At 36.6% G+C, this 17,684-nt stretch overlaps 1 protein-coding gene across 1 annotated transcript in view; it reads left to right on the top strand.

Annotated features, from left to right (window-relative positions):
* The first annotated feature begins 292 nt into the window (after positions 1-292).
* Positions 293-17,684, top strand: part of LOC126484169 (COBW domain-containing protein 1-like) — a 519,558-nt gene continuing 502,166 nt past the window's right edge. The window contains exons 1-2 of the mRNA XM_050107575.1: positions 293-581; positions 7,298-7,394. Of these exons, the coding sequence (XP_049963532.1) occupies positions 410-581; positions 7,298-7,394 (269 nt within the window). The 5' untranslated portion in view covers positions 293-409. The remainder of the gene's footprint in view (positions 582-7,297; positions 7,395-17,684) is intronic.

Consider the following 17,684-nt stretch of genomic DNA (forward strand, 5'->3'; position numbering starts at 1 on the left):
AGCCACTCGCTCCGCCAGCCGCTCCCTCGCTTTGCAGTTTGCTCAATGCTCTTATAGTGACGTCACTGCGCAAGTCACTCGCAGTCCTCTTCGCTTCGGGCCCAGCTCTGTTTTTAACAACCTTGAATCGACCTGTTGGGCTTTTTAAAATTCCTCTACAGAACGTCAACGATAACTTTATTCTAAACTTATTTAGAATCGTCCCTCAGTGTGAGCATCAAGCGTTGCAGATAAATAGCTAATAAAGACATTTCTGTAAAAGAAAGAAGTTTTGTTTTGCAATATTGGTTAACTTGCTAGAAAACAAAAGCGAAATGCCGAACTTGTGTATGTTTTGAAAATTTGTGTGTACGAAGTGTCAATAAGTGATAACTTTTGTAAAATTTTAGACTGTAATCGAGTAGTAATTATGGAATCATCGGATGAGGATGTCCCAGAATTGGTTCCAGCTGTTTTCCAGCCAGTGCCAGTAACAATAATAACTGGTTATCTAGGCGCAGGGAAAACAACACTTCTTAACTATATTTTAACAGAACAGCACGAAAAGAAGATTGCAGTAATTTTAAACGAGTTTGGGGAAGGTAAAACAGAAACACTATATGTAAATATATATACATGTCACTATCTCGTATGATGGTTGTATAACCGTTTATCACCTAACAACGCGTGAATCAGTAAAAGTACCTGGTGCAGATTTGGGTGGGGAAGGTCAATTAAGTATTATAGAGCATTTCAAAAGCCAGTCATGGGATTGGGATGAGGCAGAGGGCAAATTTTCGTTAGACATCATTTCTACCTCGTGTAGAAACTTACAGAACCTCCACGCGTGTGAATGGTTTGTTGAGCATGATATAGAATGAAAATAAGGGAGTCATACAGGCTTACTCGTTTGCATTCCATTGACGCATTTGTATCAGAAATATATCCGTGAATTCTACAGTTAAATTCTACTGTCTTTGAGTTCTTTTAAACGATGCTGTGAAGCAATCGTTGTCTGTATTATTCCTTTTTATCAAAGTATCAGCATCGGAGCACTGTAGCAACTTCATTTTTAAATCATTCAAAAAATTACATATATCATACCAGGACACTGATACAAGTTGTGTAAGAACTCGTACAATATGGTATTAGTGACATGTAAAGATTTTGACTTGTTTTACTTGTTCAGTATACCTCCTCTGTAAACGGTCTGTATTATATAGCACTTCACATACTGATGCTATGGAGTAGGCTTACTGTGAAGTGCCATATCCCTATGTGACATATAAATACAGTATTTTACGAATGATAAATGTACTTGACTGTTCAGGGTAACATTGGGGTAAGAGTTAAGTAGGGCCGTGTCTCTCCCTTTATTACAACCTTTGTTTTGCATTCACATGTGTTGGTTTCCCCAAACTGCAGCCGTATTGTCACCTTGCAACATAATCTAGGTCTCAGGTTATGCAACACATCAGTCTGTCACCACAGGCAAGATTGCGGTAAAAGTGGGGGGGGGGGGGAGGGGGGGGGGTTACTAGCCAGTGTAGATACCCATGATATAGTCATCAAGAAGTTATCAACATATTTGGGGTTCCAAAATTAACTCATCACATTATCATGTTTCTTTCTTGTTTCCTCAGCTGTCCCAGAGTTGGGTACTGTTCCATATTCTCATCTGCTACAGGTCCAAGATTATTTTGGGACTGTGATTATAGAGAGAACCAATAATACCACATTTATGTCCTTTTTCAGTTTGTATTTTCCATGATCTGCACAGAAACCTTGCTCATTGGCAACAAGTTCTTCTGGAATGATCTTTCTTATTATAAGATTTGGCAGACACTAAGGAGAAGGATACACAGCCTTACTTCAGTTTTGGTGTGAGGTGCATTTAACAAGGAAAATCCGATTTGACAATGTGCACATGGTCGTTATGGTCATTTTGGTAGATTGCACTGGCTGAAGCATGTTTGTGTTTGTCTTGCAACTGTAATAACCATACCTTCTTCAAACCTTTAGTTTTGACCAATCTAGTGTAGGCCTAAATATTGTTTTCTGTTTTGTTTCCCTTCTGGCAGCTACATCCTTTTCTTTGATAATGTTTGTGCTTTTGCTATGCCCTTCTCTACATCTATACTCTGTGGACCACTGTGCAGTACATTGGAAAGGGTACATCCCACTGTACCAGCTATTAGGACTTTTTTCTGTTCCATTCATGTATGGAGCGTGGGAAAAATGATTGTTTAAATGCCTCTTTGTGTGCTTTAATTAATCTAATCTTATCCTCATGATCCCTGTGGGAGCGGTATGTGGTGAGTTGAAGTATATTCGTAGAGTCATCATTTAAAGCTGCTTCCTGAAACTTTGTTAGTAGACACTCTCAGAATAATTTCCCTCTCTCTTTAAGAGTCTCATTTATGCTGTCCTTCTTTGTATACATTCAATATCCCCTGTTAGTTCTCTTTGGTATGGGTCCCACACACATGAGCAAAACTCCGGGATGGATCACAAGGGGATTTGTAAGCAATCTCCTTTGTAGACTGATTGCATTTCCTTAGTATTATACCAATAAACCAAAGTCTGACATGTGTATAATAGAGGGAAATATTCCACGTGGAAAAATTATATATTCTAAAATTATATGTTCTAAGATTCTACAAAAAAATGTATGTTTGTGTTTGTTTGTGTGTCTGTCAACATGCCAGCGCTTTCATTTGGTAAGTTACATCATCTTTGTTTTTAGATATAAAGTCTGACATGTGCTTTATCTGTGACCGAGCCTATGTGATCATTCGGGACTAGTGTAGCAGGGGATACAACCCGTCGGCTTTGGACAATGATGTCACAAGTCACCAAATGAGAAGCGATTCTTCTTAGTGTTGTAGCTCCCTTCAGTAGCTGATAAGTGTTTTTTGGCTTTTTTTAAAAAAAATCTCACGAGATAGAATAAACAGATCCACTTTATTAAGCAATCAGTAAAAAAACGAAACTGAAACATAACAGCAAAAGCGAAAATGGTAAACTGCTCTCTGGCGACTTGTGATGTCATTGTCCAAAGCCGACGGGTTGTATCCCCTGCTACACTAGACCCGATCATTCCACTTCATGTCCCAGACAAGGGTTACACGGAGGTATTTGTATGAGTTTGCTGATTCAAACTGTGACTCACTAATGTTATATTCCTAGGATACTACATTTTTCCATTTTGTGAAGTGCATAGTTTTACATTTTTGAACATTTAAAACAAGGTGCCAACCATTGCACTGCTTTGAACACTTAAAATCAAAATCTGAGTAGATATTTGTACAGCTCCCCTCTGACTGTACTTCATTGTAGGTAACAGCATCAGGTACAAAAAGTCTGAGGTTACTGTTAATATTGTCCACAAGATCATTAATAAAGCCTACTGCATCTACTTGACTGCCTTGATCCATGGCTTTCCGGATGTCATGGAAGAAAAGTGCAAGTTGGGTTTCACATGATCTATGTTTTCGAGAGTTCTGTTGAAGAAACCTCATTGTGTTTGAGCTCAGAATATGTTTCAAGATTAAAAAAAAAATGTATGTTAATGATACTGGATGGTAGTTTTGTGTATCACTTCTGCTATCCTTCTTGTAGATGCCTGTCACCTGTGATTTCTTCTAATTGCTCAGCACACATTTTTGTTTGAGGGATCTACGACAGATGGCAGTTAAGAGAGGGGCTCACTCAGTTGCAAATTGGGTATGGAATCTGACAAGGGTTCCATTGGCTTTGGGGTTTTGTTCAGTTGTAGCGATTTCAGTTTTTTCTTAATGCCAGTGAGACTAATATCTATTTCACTCATCTCTTCCGTGGTATGAGAATTAAGTTGGGCAATACTTCTGGGTTTTCCTGTGTAAAGGAACATTTGTGCCATTAACAGCCTTTACACATTATCAGAATTTCTGTGGGTTTTGTTAAAGATCATTTGACAGTATTATGCTACGGTAGTCATTCAAGGCTTCACACATTGCTCTCTTGACTGCCAAACACATTTCATTCAGCATCTTGCTATCTACAGCCCTGTGTGTGTTTTGTACCTATTTTGCAGTAGTCTCTGTTTCTTTAGAAATTTCATTCTTTCTTGTGTCATACTTATCAAATTCCAGCACTTTGAACTTTCTAGTGACTCCCAGCTACAGATGGCATTTTACAACGGTTAGCTGCAATTATAGAGTGATGTGTTACGTTCAAAGCTGTTTGTAAATGGTTTGAAAGATGAAGACTCATAGTTGTCTAATAACCTACTAACAAATTCATTACCTTATTAATCAGCAGACTGTCTTTTTTTTATTATTGTGAGAAATCAAGGACCAATTTAAATTAAATTCAAAATTAAAATCAGAGCTGAATATACTGATCCTAAAGACACAACAGGAATGCTTTCCTTATTTCCACAGTATTATTAATAAACCATTAATGTTAGCAAAAGGCAGTGGAAAAAGCTTTTGTATGCTGATAAAAGAGGCAGTGCTAAACCAATGGTATGCAAAGGAAAATGTCCTGACAGTGACTTACTTGCAGTAGGAATGGAAGAGAATATGACCAAGTAATGACTGTAAAACTGGAAATAAGTTGTAAGATGGCTTTTGTACAGTTATCCCATTTGTAGTGTGTCAGTTTTAATATATTTGTAGTGTTCAAAATTGACATTGTTATTAATTTATTGTGCAATGATATTAATTTATAGTGTGATGATGCAGCTGTAAATGACAGGATGCGTAGAGCCTGCAGATGTGTTATGCTTTACAATTACAAAATTATTGTGGTGCTGCGTTAAGTATCTTATGGCCCAAACAAAAACTGTCACTTATAATGTAACCACACAACATGGAAAAACTCAATAGGCTGCTGTTTGAAATCTGTTATCAATGAGTAATGTGATACATGCGTTTTTCAAGACACCTATAAATCTTTCTGCACAAGTTTGCTATATAATCTTTGGCTGCTTGTGGAACGAACATCATTTCTCCCCTCGGTACTTGCCCATTGCTTGACTTTCTGGAGTCGAGGTCAGTTGTGACGTGCTGTATTCCTTGTCTGCTTACAAATGTTTTTAGTGAGAGTATGTATCAGGATACTAGCTGCTGTGAAGTGCAGTCAAAGTCCAGCCTGCTATTTCATTTGTTGTATACTGCCCACAATGCTGTGTTGCCTGAGGTGATACTAGATGTAAACCGCGTTTTTCTCACGACCAGATATGTGAAGCCTGGTAACCAATGTAAGTAGCATGTGGTGTTTTATTTAGACACACAGGTTAAATCTAATGAACTGTTAGAGGGAAGAGAATTACCAATAAAGAGTGAGGAAGTTAGAAGTCTGACTAGTCAATAACACTCCTTACTATCGCCAGAATAATGTATTACTTCTGGTTCAAATACTGATTTTCCAGAAGGTACAGAAGGGGGAGGCCAAACAATTATAAACAATAGCACACACATGAAATTGGCTTATAATTATCTGTTTGATATTTCTGATCAGCAGAAATTTCTGTCGTGTAGTCATTTGAGTTGTCTGCATTCAGCATTGTTAGCTGATTATTCAAAACACTGAATGGGTGCTGGACCTCGGTATGAGACATTTATGAGTTCAACCCAAGAGATGACCCTGTCGAGGCAGACAATGAAGGCTTATTAATAAAGGGAATGAATTTTCTTTATGAGTCTGTGATCATTGTGAATATTTTCTGGAAAAAAAGTCTAGTTCGCTTACTAAAATTTCTTGATTTCTTACGATGTTTTGGCCACTGCCATCATCAGATATCAGCAATTAAGATGAAAGGAACATAATTAGAGACAGGCATTTGTTATACAACAACAAGCTAACAAGAGATAATAACTAATAAAGTTAAAAAATATTTTTAAAGATACACTCACCGAAAAGCTTAGAACTTATAAAAAAAAGTTCTGTGTCACTCCTGAAACCTGTACCTAAGTGGGTGCCAACTAATAGCTTAATTCAAAAATTTTTTCAAATTCATAAGTTTTAGTTGATAGTTGGCGTTAGTGCTGGGGACATTACCTTTGAATTTTATATTATTACTTATATATGTGTATATTTTTTCTCCATACTTATAAAAAGACAACCTCACTGTAAAATATAAACATTCACAGACAGAGTATAAAAAATGATTTAAATGAGTATAATTCCATACTTGTGAAATTAGCTTTTCAGAAGGTGCCAGTTACTTCTCTAAACAAGCAACAAGTATTAATTTAAACTGCTACACAATAATATCTATGTAACAGCCTCATGAACTTTAGTATTAAATATATTTTTTACCTTATCATGATGCAGTGATTATAAAAGTAGCACTTATTGTTATAATTGCAGGCATCTGATAAATGAAAAGCTGTTTGCTGTGAACTGAAATGTAGTCAAACAATACCCAAAATCTGTAAACTTATAAACATATTGTAGAGAGTAAAACAATATAGTTATTGAATTAAAATAGTTTGGTAGACATCTCCTTTTTGTGGAACCAGCAGTGTTGCTCTGCTCCCTGAGGTAGGTTGTTTGGTGCTCACCAGTGGGAGCTCTGCCAGCCCAGCAGAAGTGACATGAAGTATGGCCTAGTCACCAACAGGACAGCACGTCACAGTCAGTACATCTCACTGTCTGTTCTCGAAAAATATCAAAAGAGCATTCAAAATTGTTTTTGGATATCTGTTTTTGTGGTTAAAAATCTCTAGGTTTCCCAATATGTTTAAGCCATATGCCTTTCTGGTTCTGTGTAATACTTTTAATATTTCCATGCTTTCACTTATCTGATTGATGTTTCTGAGTGTCTGACTGTTGTGTCATCAATGCGCTGCCACTCCCTCGTAGGAGTATTCTTTAAACCTTGCCATGAATTTCCTTCTGGTTTGTCCTATATAAACCTTATCACAATAATTGCAGCTTATTTTGTACACTACATACTTGTCACCTTTATTTCCAATGTTGTGACGTAACCTATTTGGCTGGTAGAAGTAGAGAATCACTACATAACTGGCATCCAGTGCAGGACCAGAAAAGTCTGTCACTACTGCAATCTCATGTTTGAAAAAGTGTGGGAGAGATCAGCTGCACATATAATCCATAGACCATATGCAGTGTTTGTCAGAAGCTGAAGTTAAATGTATTCAGACTGTCGAAATTGATATAGAACAAGTATGTCATTTGTAACACCTTCTATTTAGTATTTTCTTCGATATTTTACCATCTAAATGTAAAGTTCCAGTAGCTGATGTCATTCAAAGGAAATCTGTACAATAGTTGATTTTAAAATATTTGTGTGTTCGTATCTTTACAGGCAGTGCTTTAGAGAAGAGTGTCTCTGTTGGGCAGGATGGAGAATTATATGAAGAGTGGTTGGAGCTCAGAAATGGTTGCCTGTGTTGCTCTGTCAAGTAAGAGAGACTTTACTATGTGCCTTGTATGTTATAGATAACCACACTTGTGTTGTGTGCATACATGTCTCAGTGAAACTGTTATTGTGGAACTACTCTCTTAATTCAAACTATTCTGATTTCGTTTACATGTGGCCAGCTTCACACAGCTACATTCATGCGTGTGTACATGACACTGAGTGTGACAATAGTAACATGTTGGCGGCTTTGCTGTATAAATGATAATTCATTTCGCATTGCGGCAATTTCCACGGGTAAGAATGAAAGAAGCGTTAGTAATGTGCATGTAAGATGTTGTTGTGACTGTGCTATGGCTTGATATGTTTTTGTAAAATGGTGTGCAGTGAAGGTCTGCAGTGTCCAAAACAGGATTGCACCTAAGTTAGCAATTTTTTTTATCTGGATTTCTAATCAGTTATCCCATTCTTGTCAATGAAAACTACCACAACCAAATCAAGTTGTGTCTGTCTGTACAGAGCAAGAAAGAACATGGTGCTAAATTTGTTGCATAACACTTATATGTAGCTATCTGAAGAAGAGAATAACTACCCAAACAGGTAACAGCTGCTATGTAGAAAGCAGTTTAATAATTTAGTCATTGTTGGCATTTAATTTTAATCTCTTTAAAAAACTGTAAAAAAATGAAATATGGCAACTCAAATTGAAATAATAAGATTGGTAATTGGTAAATATTATGTGCCAAATCAGTGTATCCATTATTTGGTGTTGAACTTGCCTGTTATGGTTTCTCTCTGTTGTAATATTTCACATCCTGTATATAACTGGAATTGTGTGAACAATCATATATGTTTTTCCAAATACTTAGGAAGAATTTTCAGTCATGGTTATGATATTAGCAGTGCTAACTAAAACACATTGAATGAGTTCTTTGATAATATGATTTAGCCTTCAACATTTAGCAGGCTGTGCAAGGTAATTGCAGGAAACAGAATTATTAACCAGTGATCAAAACTGCAATTTTGTAGCAGCTATGAAGACGATTCAAGTTAAGGAATAGTAAGCCACATCCTGGCCCACATTTTAACCACTCACATTGCCATGGGATGACATAAACTGTTAATCATAAAAGGAGGTTTATCCATTAGCAGAGGACCAATTTTGAGAAATACCTCCCTTCACTGTGACCCACTTCACTAGACTCGTCTCCAGACTGCTACAATCTACTGCCTCTTGGGACCATGGCACTATCGCACCTGGCTGTTCATGGGTGGACTGTCCACAAGCCCATAGCCTTGTGGAAACATGTCGCTTCTCTTCCATGGCACCTCCATGCAAATTGCCACTACGCCATTCATGGACTTTGTCATAGTGAGCACCATCTAGGTATCATCAAAGATTGGCATTTCAATTGTAATCAAATCGTGTGGACATTTGTCCTCAGAAACTTTAGTTAGTTTAGTTCATGGTTAATAAACAGTTGTTATCCCAGTGTGTGCACATCAATCACAACCTTGGTACACCACTTGATTAAGGACATAACACAATGAAGAGGTATCACAGTAGAGTGTGTGATATTTTGTAAAGTATTGAAAAATTACTGACATTAATATTTGATGCTTTAGGTTTAGAAAGGCCACAGACTTTTGCTTCTAAATGCGCAATTATTAGGAAAATACAAACATGACAAATTACAGTCTCCTTTTGAAGTGGTATTTAAGATTCGTTTCAGAATACAAACAGTTTGAAGTGTTAAATAGCATTTGCCATTAACTTTGCGTGATGGATCACCCCTAGGGCATGGAAATATGCTCCACAAGGTAATGCTTCGACAACAGAGGTTACAGTTAGTTCTAAAAATTCAGTATATTTTTTGGGTTGCTGTTCCCTGATACAAAATTCAGGATTCAAGTTAGCATACATCACTTGACCCAATTGTTGCTTGGCCATTTTATGTCAAATTACAGTTTGGAATGTATTAACAGTAATTTTCAGGATTGGTACAGACAGACTTGTATTTCAACAGCTCATCTTTTCCCCAGAACTTCTTCTGAGAATGATTTCATATACCCAGTGCCTGCATGATAAATGCAAGAAGTATTTTCCTGAAAAGTTATCAGTCAAAATATACACACCTCAAAAAAGTGCCATAATGCTGAAAAGCTGCTCCGTGAGAGTTACTTAGGCAACTTTGTTCTTTCCCATAGTAAGTTAAATATCCATATTATGTGTGAAACTACTAGCATCATTTTCAGATATGTTAATATGTAACATTCATATTATCACTTCAGAAATATACAATGACCAAAATTTTGAACCTATTATTTGCATCCTTCATGTGTTTTCTTGGCCATTGTTGTTCTGTCAAAAGCTTTATTTCTTTCTCTAATAACTTCAATTCCATGAATGAATCTTGTCAGTCTTGAACTACAATTGACCAAGAACTGGGTAACCTTCAATATTAGTGACATTGAAAGCATTTGCATGTGCTACCTCCTCAAATTTTTGAAAAATAAATAAATAAATCTCTTCAGCATGTTTTTATAGTTGCCTGTATTGTTGTTACAAATCTTCCAGTTTTGGTATGTAATTTCTCAGCGAGTGGACACTTTGAAACACATTTAATTTACTCACTTGAAAATTCTATATGAAAACCTTTAATCTTTGTATGACAGATGATAAACTGCTCTCAGTAATTTCATCAGATTAATAATACCAGAGCAAATAAATTATAGCCTATACAGGGTGTTACAAAAAGGTACGGCCAAACTTTCAGGAAACCTTCCTCACACACAAAGAAAGAAAATATGTTATGTGGACATATGTCCGGAAACGCTTACTTTCCATGTTAGAGCTCATTTTATTACTTCTCTTCAAATCACATTAATCATGGAATGGAAACACACAGCAACAGAACGTACCAGCGTGACTTCAAACACTTTGTTACAGGAAATGTTCAAAATGTCCTCCGTTAGCGAGGATACATGCATCCACCCTCCGTCGCATGGAATCCCTGATGCGCTGATGCAGCCCTGGAGAATGGCGTATTGTATCACAGCCGTCCACAATACAAGCACAAAGAGTCTCTACATTTGGTACTGGGGTTGCGTAGACAAGAGCTTTCAAATGCCCCCATAAATTAAAGTCAAGAAGGTTGAAATCAGGAGAGCGTGAAGGCCATGGAATTGGTCCGCCTCCACCAATCCAACGGTCACTGAATCTGTTGTTGACAAGCGTACGAACACTTCGACTGAAATGTGCAGGAGCTCCATCGTGCATGAGCCACATGTTGTGTCATACTTGTAAAGGCACATGTTCTAGCAGCACAGGTAGAGTATCCCGTATGAAATCATGATAACGTGCTCCATTGAGCGTAGGTGGAAGAACATGGGGCCCAATCAAGACATCACCAACAATGCCTGCCCAAACGTTCACAGAAAATCTGTGTTGATCATGTGATTGCACAATTGCGTGCGGATTCTTGTCAGCCCACACATGTTGATTGTGAATTAAGGACGTACAGTACATACTGACGAAACTAAAATGAGCTCTAACATGGAAACTAAGCGTTTCCGGACACATGTCCACATAACATCTTTTCTTTATTTGTGTGTGAGGAATGTTTCCTGAAAGTTTGGCTTACCTTTTTGTAACACCCTTTATATGAACTGAAGATAAAGTCATTGTACTTGCAACAACTGCTACCATTCCTCAAAAGTGAGATGAGTGGGTTGGTCTGGGTTGGACCGTAAAAAGGAATGATTCAATCAATAAATTGCTTCCTCCTTTGTGAATTTCACATAAATACCATGAAAGTAAAGCTAGAGAGATTTGAGCTCACATTGAGGCTTATCAATAGTCATTCTTTGTGCAGGCTCCTTGTGACAGGAACAGGAAAGGGAAGAAGTGACAGTGGTACACAATTTACACTCTGCCTCCCACCATAAACTGGCTTACTGAGTATAGATGTGGATTTAGTTGTAGCTCATTCTGTCCCTCGCTACTTCTTGGGGTCACTGACAGATTATGTCACCTGACCAATATAAACTGTGAAATCTGAAAGGATTCAGTTAAGGAGATACAAATGAACAACCTCTGTACTTAAGTAACCTGATCATACAGATGTAAGATTTTGTGAAGATTTTCTTTTTTCTGTAATTTCCGATTTTGAATATCCAGGAGCATTTCTTTCCCTTAACCTACTGAGCCCTAGATTACACTGCTCATTTTTAAATGTAACGGAATTAAACTGGAGGGCAGTCCAAGAAAACTTATCAAAAATGTGAAACAGTACTGGATAAAGGTGCACCCTAAACTGACCATATGACAGCTAACCAAGGTGCATACCAGAAAAGTGGATAAGTCATTGAACTTGCAGTCCATATAACACACAAACTCCATGTAAAATGTGTCTATTTTCAAGTCACCCAGCCCACACTGTCATCCAATGGAGTCTCATCATAAAAGGCTGTATTATGAATTGTTCTGTGTGCTTAATCATTTTTTTCCACTGTCTTAATCATTTCAGCAGAGTCTGCCAGATAATCTTTCCCCAAACCAGACTAATACCACACTAGAAAGCTGCGACAAGATATTAACAAAGCAATCCAGAAATGAATAAAAATATGTGCCAAAACACAAGGCAGCTCAGTCATAATGTTAATCATGCAGCAGCACAAATGTCCGTAAAATTAAGCATCTTTCAGGAATGTCAAATCTGCGAGTAACATTTCAATGGGGCCTGTGACAACTAGCAAAAGCAATTATCTATTCTATAGATATGCATTTCACACATAATTCTACACAAAAATGTTCTCCTTCCCCACATTTGGTCCATGATGTAACAGTAAATATTACTCCTGTAGCAAATTGCCATAAAGATATTTTGGAAAATGGATCCATCATAAGTGGATAACAGATTCAAGCTGTCACTGCATGCACAAATTCTTCCTTAAATCCTGTAGAAAAGCATTCAGTCAGTTGATAAGCAAGCAGGAAGATAACATTATTCTAAGCATATTCTGATCGAAACTGAGTCAGCTGAGGGAGACTGTAGCTACTACTGTCCCTTAAAGGTGAGGGAATCAAGGATTCTCCAGAGATGATATATGTGAAGAATTGGGATTTTAGTCCCCCACTGCCATACCAGTACATTGACGTGCCATGCATGAACAACGTTGTGATCTTGTATTCAAATTTCAGTAGCATATACTCTGTCATTTCATTCCAAGATGTCAGTGACTCTGACTTTTATATTCACCTCTGTTCTTTATTCCCTCTTCACTCCTCTGCTCGTTCCCTCTCTACTGTTGTTAGACCTGGTTGCCTTTTTATTGTTCTTATTTTGTAGGACTCTTTAATGTATAGTTATATGCTACACTATAGTTTTAATGTGTGGTGGCTTATGTCAACTAAAACCTCTTCAGTCCCAATGTACACATATGTGCACATCAGGTCTTTGTAGTGTCATCCTGCCAACTGTCATTTTCTTGAATTGAGACCTGATGTGCACGACTGTGCACATCATGCGGTTTCTGTTTTTGCCACTAGCTCATGCGCAAGTCAGTTTTGGGGGTCGTCTTGCATCGTGAAACTTCCAATCTGAAAGATGGTGTCATCTGCGACACATGAGAAAGATAAATTCAGTTACAATACTTGTTTTTGAATTGTATTACTGTTTTTCTCATGACTTACTCCAAACAAGACATCAAGGAAGTGATATGTGCATGCAGTTAAAATTATAGTGTCGTAGTTTTACAAACATCAACTGTTGAATTTTGAACTACACATTTGTGTACATCAGGTCTTGGCTCACAGAATGTAGTGGTACTAATGCTAAAATTGATCTCATTGCAAAATTGTAATTTAAAATGTAATCTGAATTAAAGTCTTAAAGTTTAGCTACTAAAACTGTAGCTTAGGAGCAAAGTCTTTGTGGGTGTAATGGGTAGCATGCTGAATTTATAATACATAGGTCCTGGGTTCTAATCTTGGTAAAAGCTCTAAAATTTTTACTTTTGGTATTAGGTTCACTTTAATTTCTTTCAACAGTTACCAGTTACTCCAAAAGTTACCTTCACTTTACTTAATTTTCTTCTCAGCTTTGACAGACGATGAAATTATATAACTACTTGAGACGAGTGACTTGAGTTCCTTGTCAGACAAAGATGAAGATCCTGTTGATGGACTTCCAACTTCAACTGAATGAATTGGTGTGCTTGAAGTTGAAGCATGCAATGTGGATGTTACTCCTGAAGCATCTGCATCTAACAATGATGCACACAATTCTGGGACATCAGCTTCATCTTCTCACTGTCGTCCAGTAAGATGAATGCTATCTAAGTAAGCAATACATTGGTGTAGTTCTGTGTGTCATCTGACTCGATTTAGATCACTATTTTTCAGTGGCACAATTTGTTTGCAGGATGTGTAATAGCAACAGCCTTCTTACAACAATTTTGAAGAACAAATAGATGGTGAACTGAGAAACCCTTCAGTTTTTCTTCAAGTACTTCGATAAAAATTTCTGGAAAAATGTTGCAGGACAAACTAATTTATGTCATTGTCTAAACTCAAAAAAATCTTGTTACAAACAATTTTGTCCCTTGTCGACATTGAAATGTTGATGGGTACATTGAAATTGCCCCAGGCAAGACTTTACTGGAATATGCAACTTTCAGAATGAGATTTTCACTCTGCAGCGGAGTGTGCGCTGATATGAAACTTTCTGACAGATTAAAACTGTGTGCCAGGCCGAGTTCGAGTCTTGGCCAGGCACACAGTTTTAATCTGCCAGGAAGTTTCAATATGCAACTTGATATTCCATTTGTATCATCAACCATGACAAGAGATAGACACTAAAAACTATGTAATAATCTGCATTTTGTAAATAATTTGGAAGATAATGACACAAAAGACAAACTCTGAAAGGTTTGGCCTGTAATTGATGCTTTTAGAAATAAATGTATTCCTTTATCCAGGTCTCAGCACCTGTCTGTGGATGAACAGACGACTCCATTCACTGGGAGGTGTAATATGTGGACATAAGTACCTTCCAAACTAAATCCACTTGGCCTCAACAATTTTATTTTGGCATCATCAGATGGACTTGTCCTTAATTTTGATACATACACTGGCAAAGGAACAATTCCTGAAAGCAATCATAAAGAACATCGCCTGAGAGCGGGTATACTCAAAGTACTGGCTAGAACTGTGTCCAGTGATAACAATCATGTAATTTACAGCAACAGATTTTTTGCCAGTTCAAAATATTTTTAGCTTTTACTAGACAGTAATATATTTCAAACAGGAACTGTGATGACCAATAGAATAAAATAAATAGCTTCTAAGTTCAAGAGAGATCAGGGGCTACAGCGGGGGCAATGGGATGAATATGTAAAGGAGGACCAGGAAGTTTGTGCCCTCAAATGGAAGGACAATAAATCTGTCACTTTGTTATCCTCGTGCATAGGGAGTGAACCAGAGGCTACCAGCATACAATGGTGTAATACAGAGAAAGCAAAAGTTGGTGTCAAACAACCAGCCATCATCAAAAGCTATAATCGCAATATGGGTGGCATTGATCTTTGTGATAGATACATGGCATACTACTGGTCAAACATCAGGACAAAAAAGTGGATTGTCAGAGTATTCAACCACTTCACTGATTTAGCCATAATTAATTCAAGGATTATGTACAAAAGGTGTTGTCATGTTCTCGCGCAATGTGTAAAAAGTGCAAAGTTTATTTGTATGTATTAAAAACAATTGTTTTGCTAAATTCCATAAACATGAGAAATAATGTGTTCATAAAATGTAATGTGTACATAAAAATGAGAAGTAATGTGTACATTTTTCATTGTAAATAAAAATATGAAAATACTATGAGATCGGCATTTTTTCTCTGTTAAGACCCAGTTTGCACTTATGTGTACATTCAATTATTCAAACATTACATAAAATAAAATTTCAAAATTTGTTTTTTTTTTTTTTTTTTTTACTACTTTGAGATCAACTGCACCAGAAAAAGCAACTGAAACATTTTTTCCATTCTTTGTTAATCTTCGGGTCTGAAGAGGGTATAGACAGCAAAATTTAATGATGTAGGAAAAGATAGATTGCTACTTACTGTAAAGAAGACATGTCAAGGTGCGGACAGGCAATTGTATGCAACTTGATGTGTCTTCTTTATGAAAGTAGCAATGGATCTTTTCCTACATTGTTGATATTCCTACCTGGAGTTTCTATTGTTTGAGACTGCAAAATGTGATGTACAGAGAAGGCACTGAACAGCATATGAACATACAAACTAACTGCAGGTCACCATAGATAATTTTTTTGTATCTTTCAATTGTTCTCACTTCTCTCTTTAGTACTACTCCCTTTTCAACTGCCATGGTACACAGATTTTCTTTTTGCTAGCTTTCCTGTACCTCAGTTATTTCTTTCATGTAATTATGCTACAGAGTGTCTATTGTTTCTTATGTTGCTTTCTTCCCTTGACAAACTTTTGATATGTTTCTTTCCAGAGATGTTTCACATCTTTAATAAAATCATTGTGCATCACTAAACTTTAGCAATTTGTCTGTGTTATGTGCATATTCCTATCCTAGTCTGTTCTAGGTGTATATTGCTGTGCTTTATGACAAAAGCTGGGCTCTTCTTTAATTTCCTGTTAAGTCATCCAGTTGATTTGCAGCCCCTTTATGAGTCTCCACTCTCATTGAACATCCAGCTATTGGACTTCCCACTGCCAGAGTGCTTTTTTTTTTTGTTTTGTTTAAAATCGTATTCTGCTCCTGACCACTAAATCACGATCTGTTTTCAATATTTAACTCTGCTGTTGCAATTGAATAATAAGAAAATACAATTCGAGGTAGATAAGACAGCAGGAGTTTCAACACATCACTATTATGATAGATGATACACACTTACTAATTCTGGTAATCATACGTAAAACAATACATGAAATGATAAGCAAATACAGGCAACATAAACTTAGGGAATTTATCTATAATTTTGTCACTAACTAGTTGGCACACATAGTTACTGTTTCACTATTGTTTCCAAGGAATAACTTATTTGTATATACAATTGTGAAGTGACAAAAGCATGGGGGGGGGGGGTCATTAAATAGCAAACGAGTTCTACATTATGAATGCCATTTTATGTAGTAATAAGTTGCAAGTCTCACAGTGAAAAGCTGCTTCTGTGGTGACAGCGTTATGTAATCCAACTTGAGAAACTGATTTATGTTAATTATATTTATTAACTAGTTGAGTACCTGGTATTGCCAGATATATATTTCTTAATTCTGTTAGTCATATCTTTTGGCTTCTCTTTGTCTCCTCTTACTCATCTCTCTGTCCATGCTGTTCTCTTCTTTTTCTCTCTTCCCATCTCCTCCTCCCCCTCTCTACGTGCTGAACAATGATATAATTTTATAGGTACATTCAGCAGCATAAGTAGATACTGTCCGCTAATTTTGTTATGAATAAAGTTAGTATCAAAGAAGTAATAAAATTCAAACATCATACATGATGTGGCTGTTTTTCATGCACCTCAGAATTTCTGACACTGTATCTCATGAACTACGTGCCATACAGTGGTATAATTTTGTGCGTATATTCAGTGCTACATGTGAACACTGTCTGCAAAAAGTGTTTTGAATACAGTGTATAATAAAGAAGTAATAAATTAAAATGTTATGCCTAATGTGACAATTTTACTACATGAACAACGAAAATGCAGTATGTAAGTGAGATAATTTTTCATAAAGGTTTGAAATTGTATTGCAAGTCACTAAGTGCTCTCATTCTCAAATGATGAATATTGCGCATAGCAGCTACACATTATGCAAAAGAAGTGTGAAAGTGTCAATTAAACTCATTGAAGAGTGTGTAAGCAGTGTATTCAGTACTTTGAATTATATCACATAGCATGTATCAGCCAAGAAAAGCACTTTCACAGATGTAGTAAAGTTCAAAAATTAAAGAGTAAGTATCCTTTTCAAAGAGTAAATCTTTTCCTTAACTTGCATAATATTCTTCAGTCAGTAAGTATCTGGTACTGTACACTTTCTAAAGACGCTATATTTTTCTTCAGCATTCAAGCTAATTGCTTACCAAATTTCATCAAAATTGGTTCAGTGGGTGTGTAATAATAAATTTAACTCTCAAGCAGGCACACCGTTCTTCACAACGTGTGTGGGAATGCGGTGTACTTTGTACAGATATAAAGAATAACTGTCTTTACGTTGCTGATGTAAACAGGTATGAGCAAAATCACTGTCTAATCTTAGTCTAATTAAACAGTGATAAAATAAACTTACAT

This window comes from Schistocerca serialis, chromosome 6, assembly GCF_023864345.2.
Source record: "Schistocerca serialis cubense isolate TAMUIC-IGC-003099 chromosome 6, iqSchSeri2.2, whole genome shotgun sequence".
In the NCBI taxonomy this organism is placed as follows: Eukaryota; Metazoa; Arthropoda; class Insecta; order Orthoptera; family Acrididae; genus Schistocerca; species Schistocerca serialis.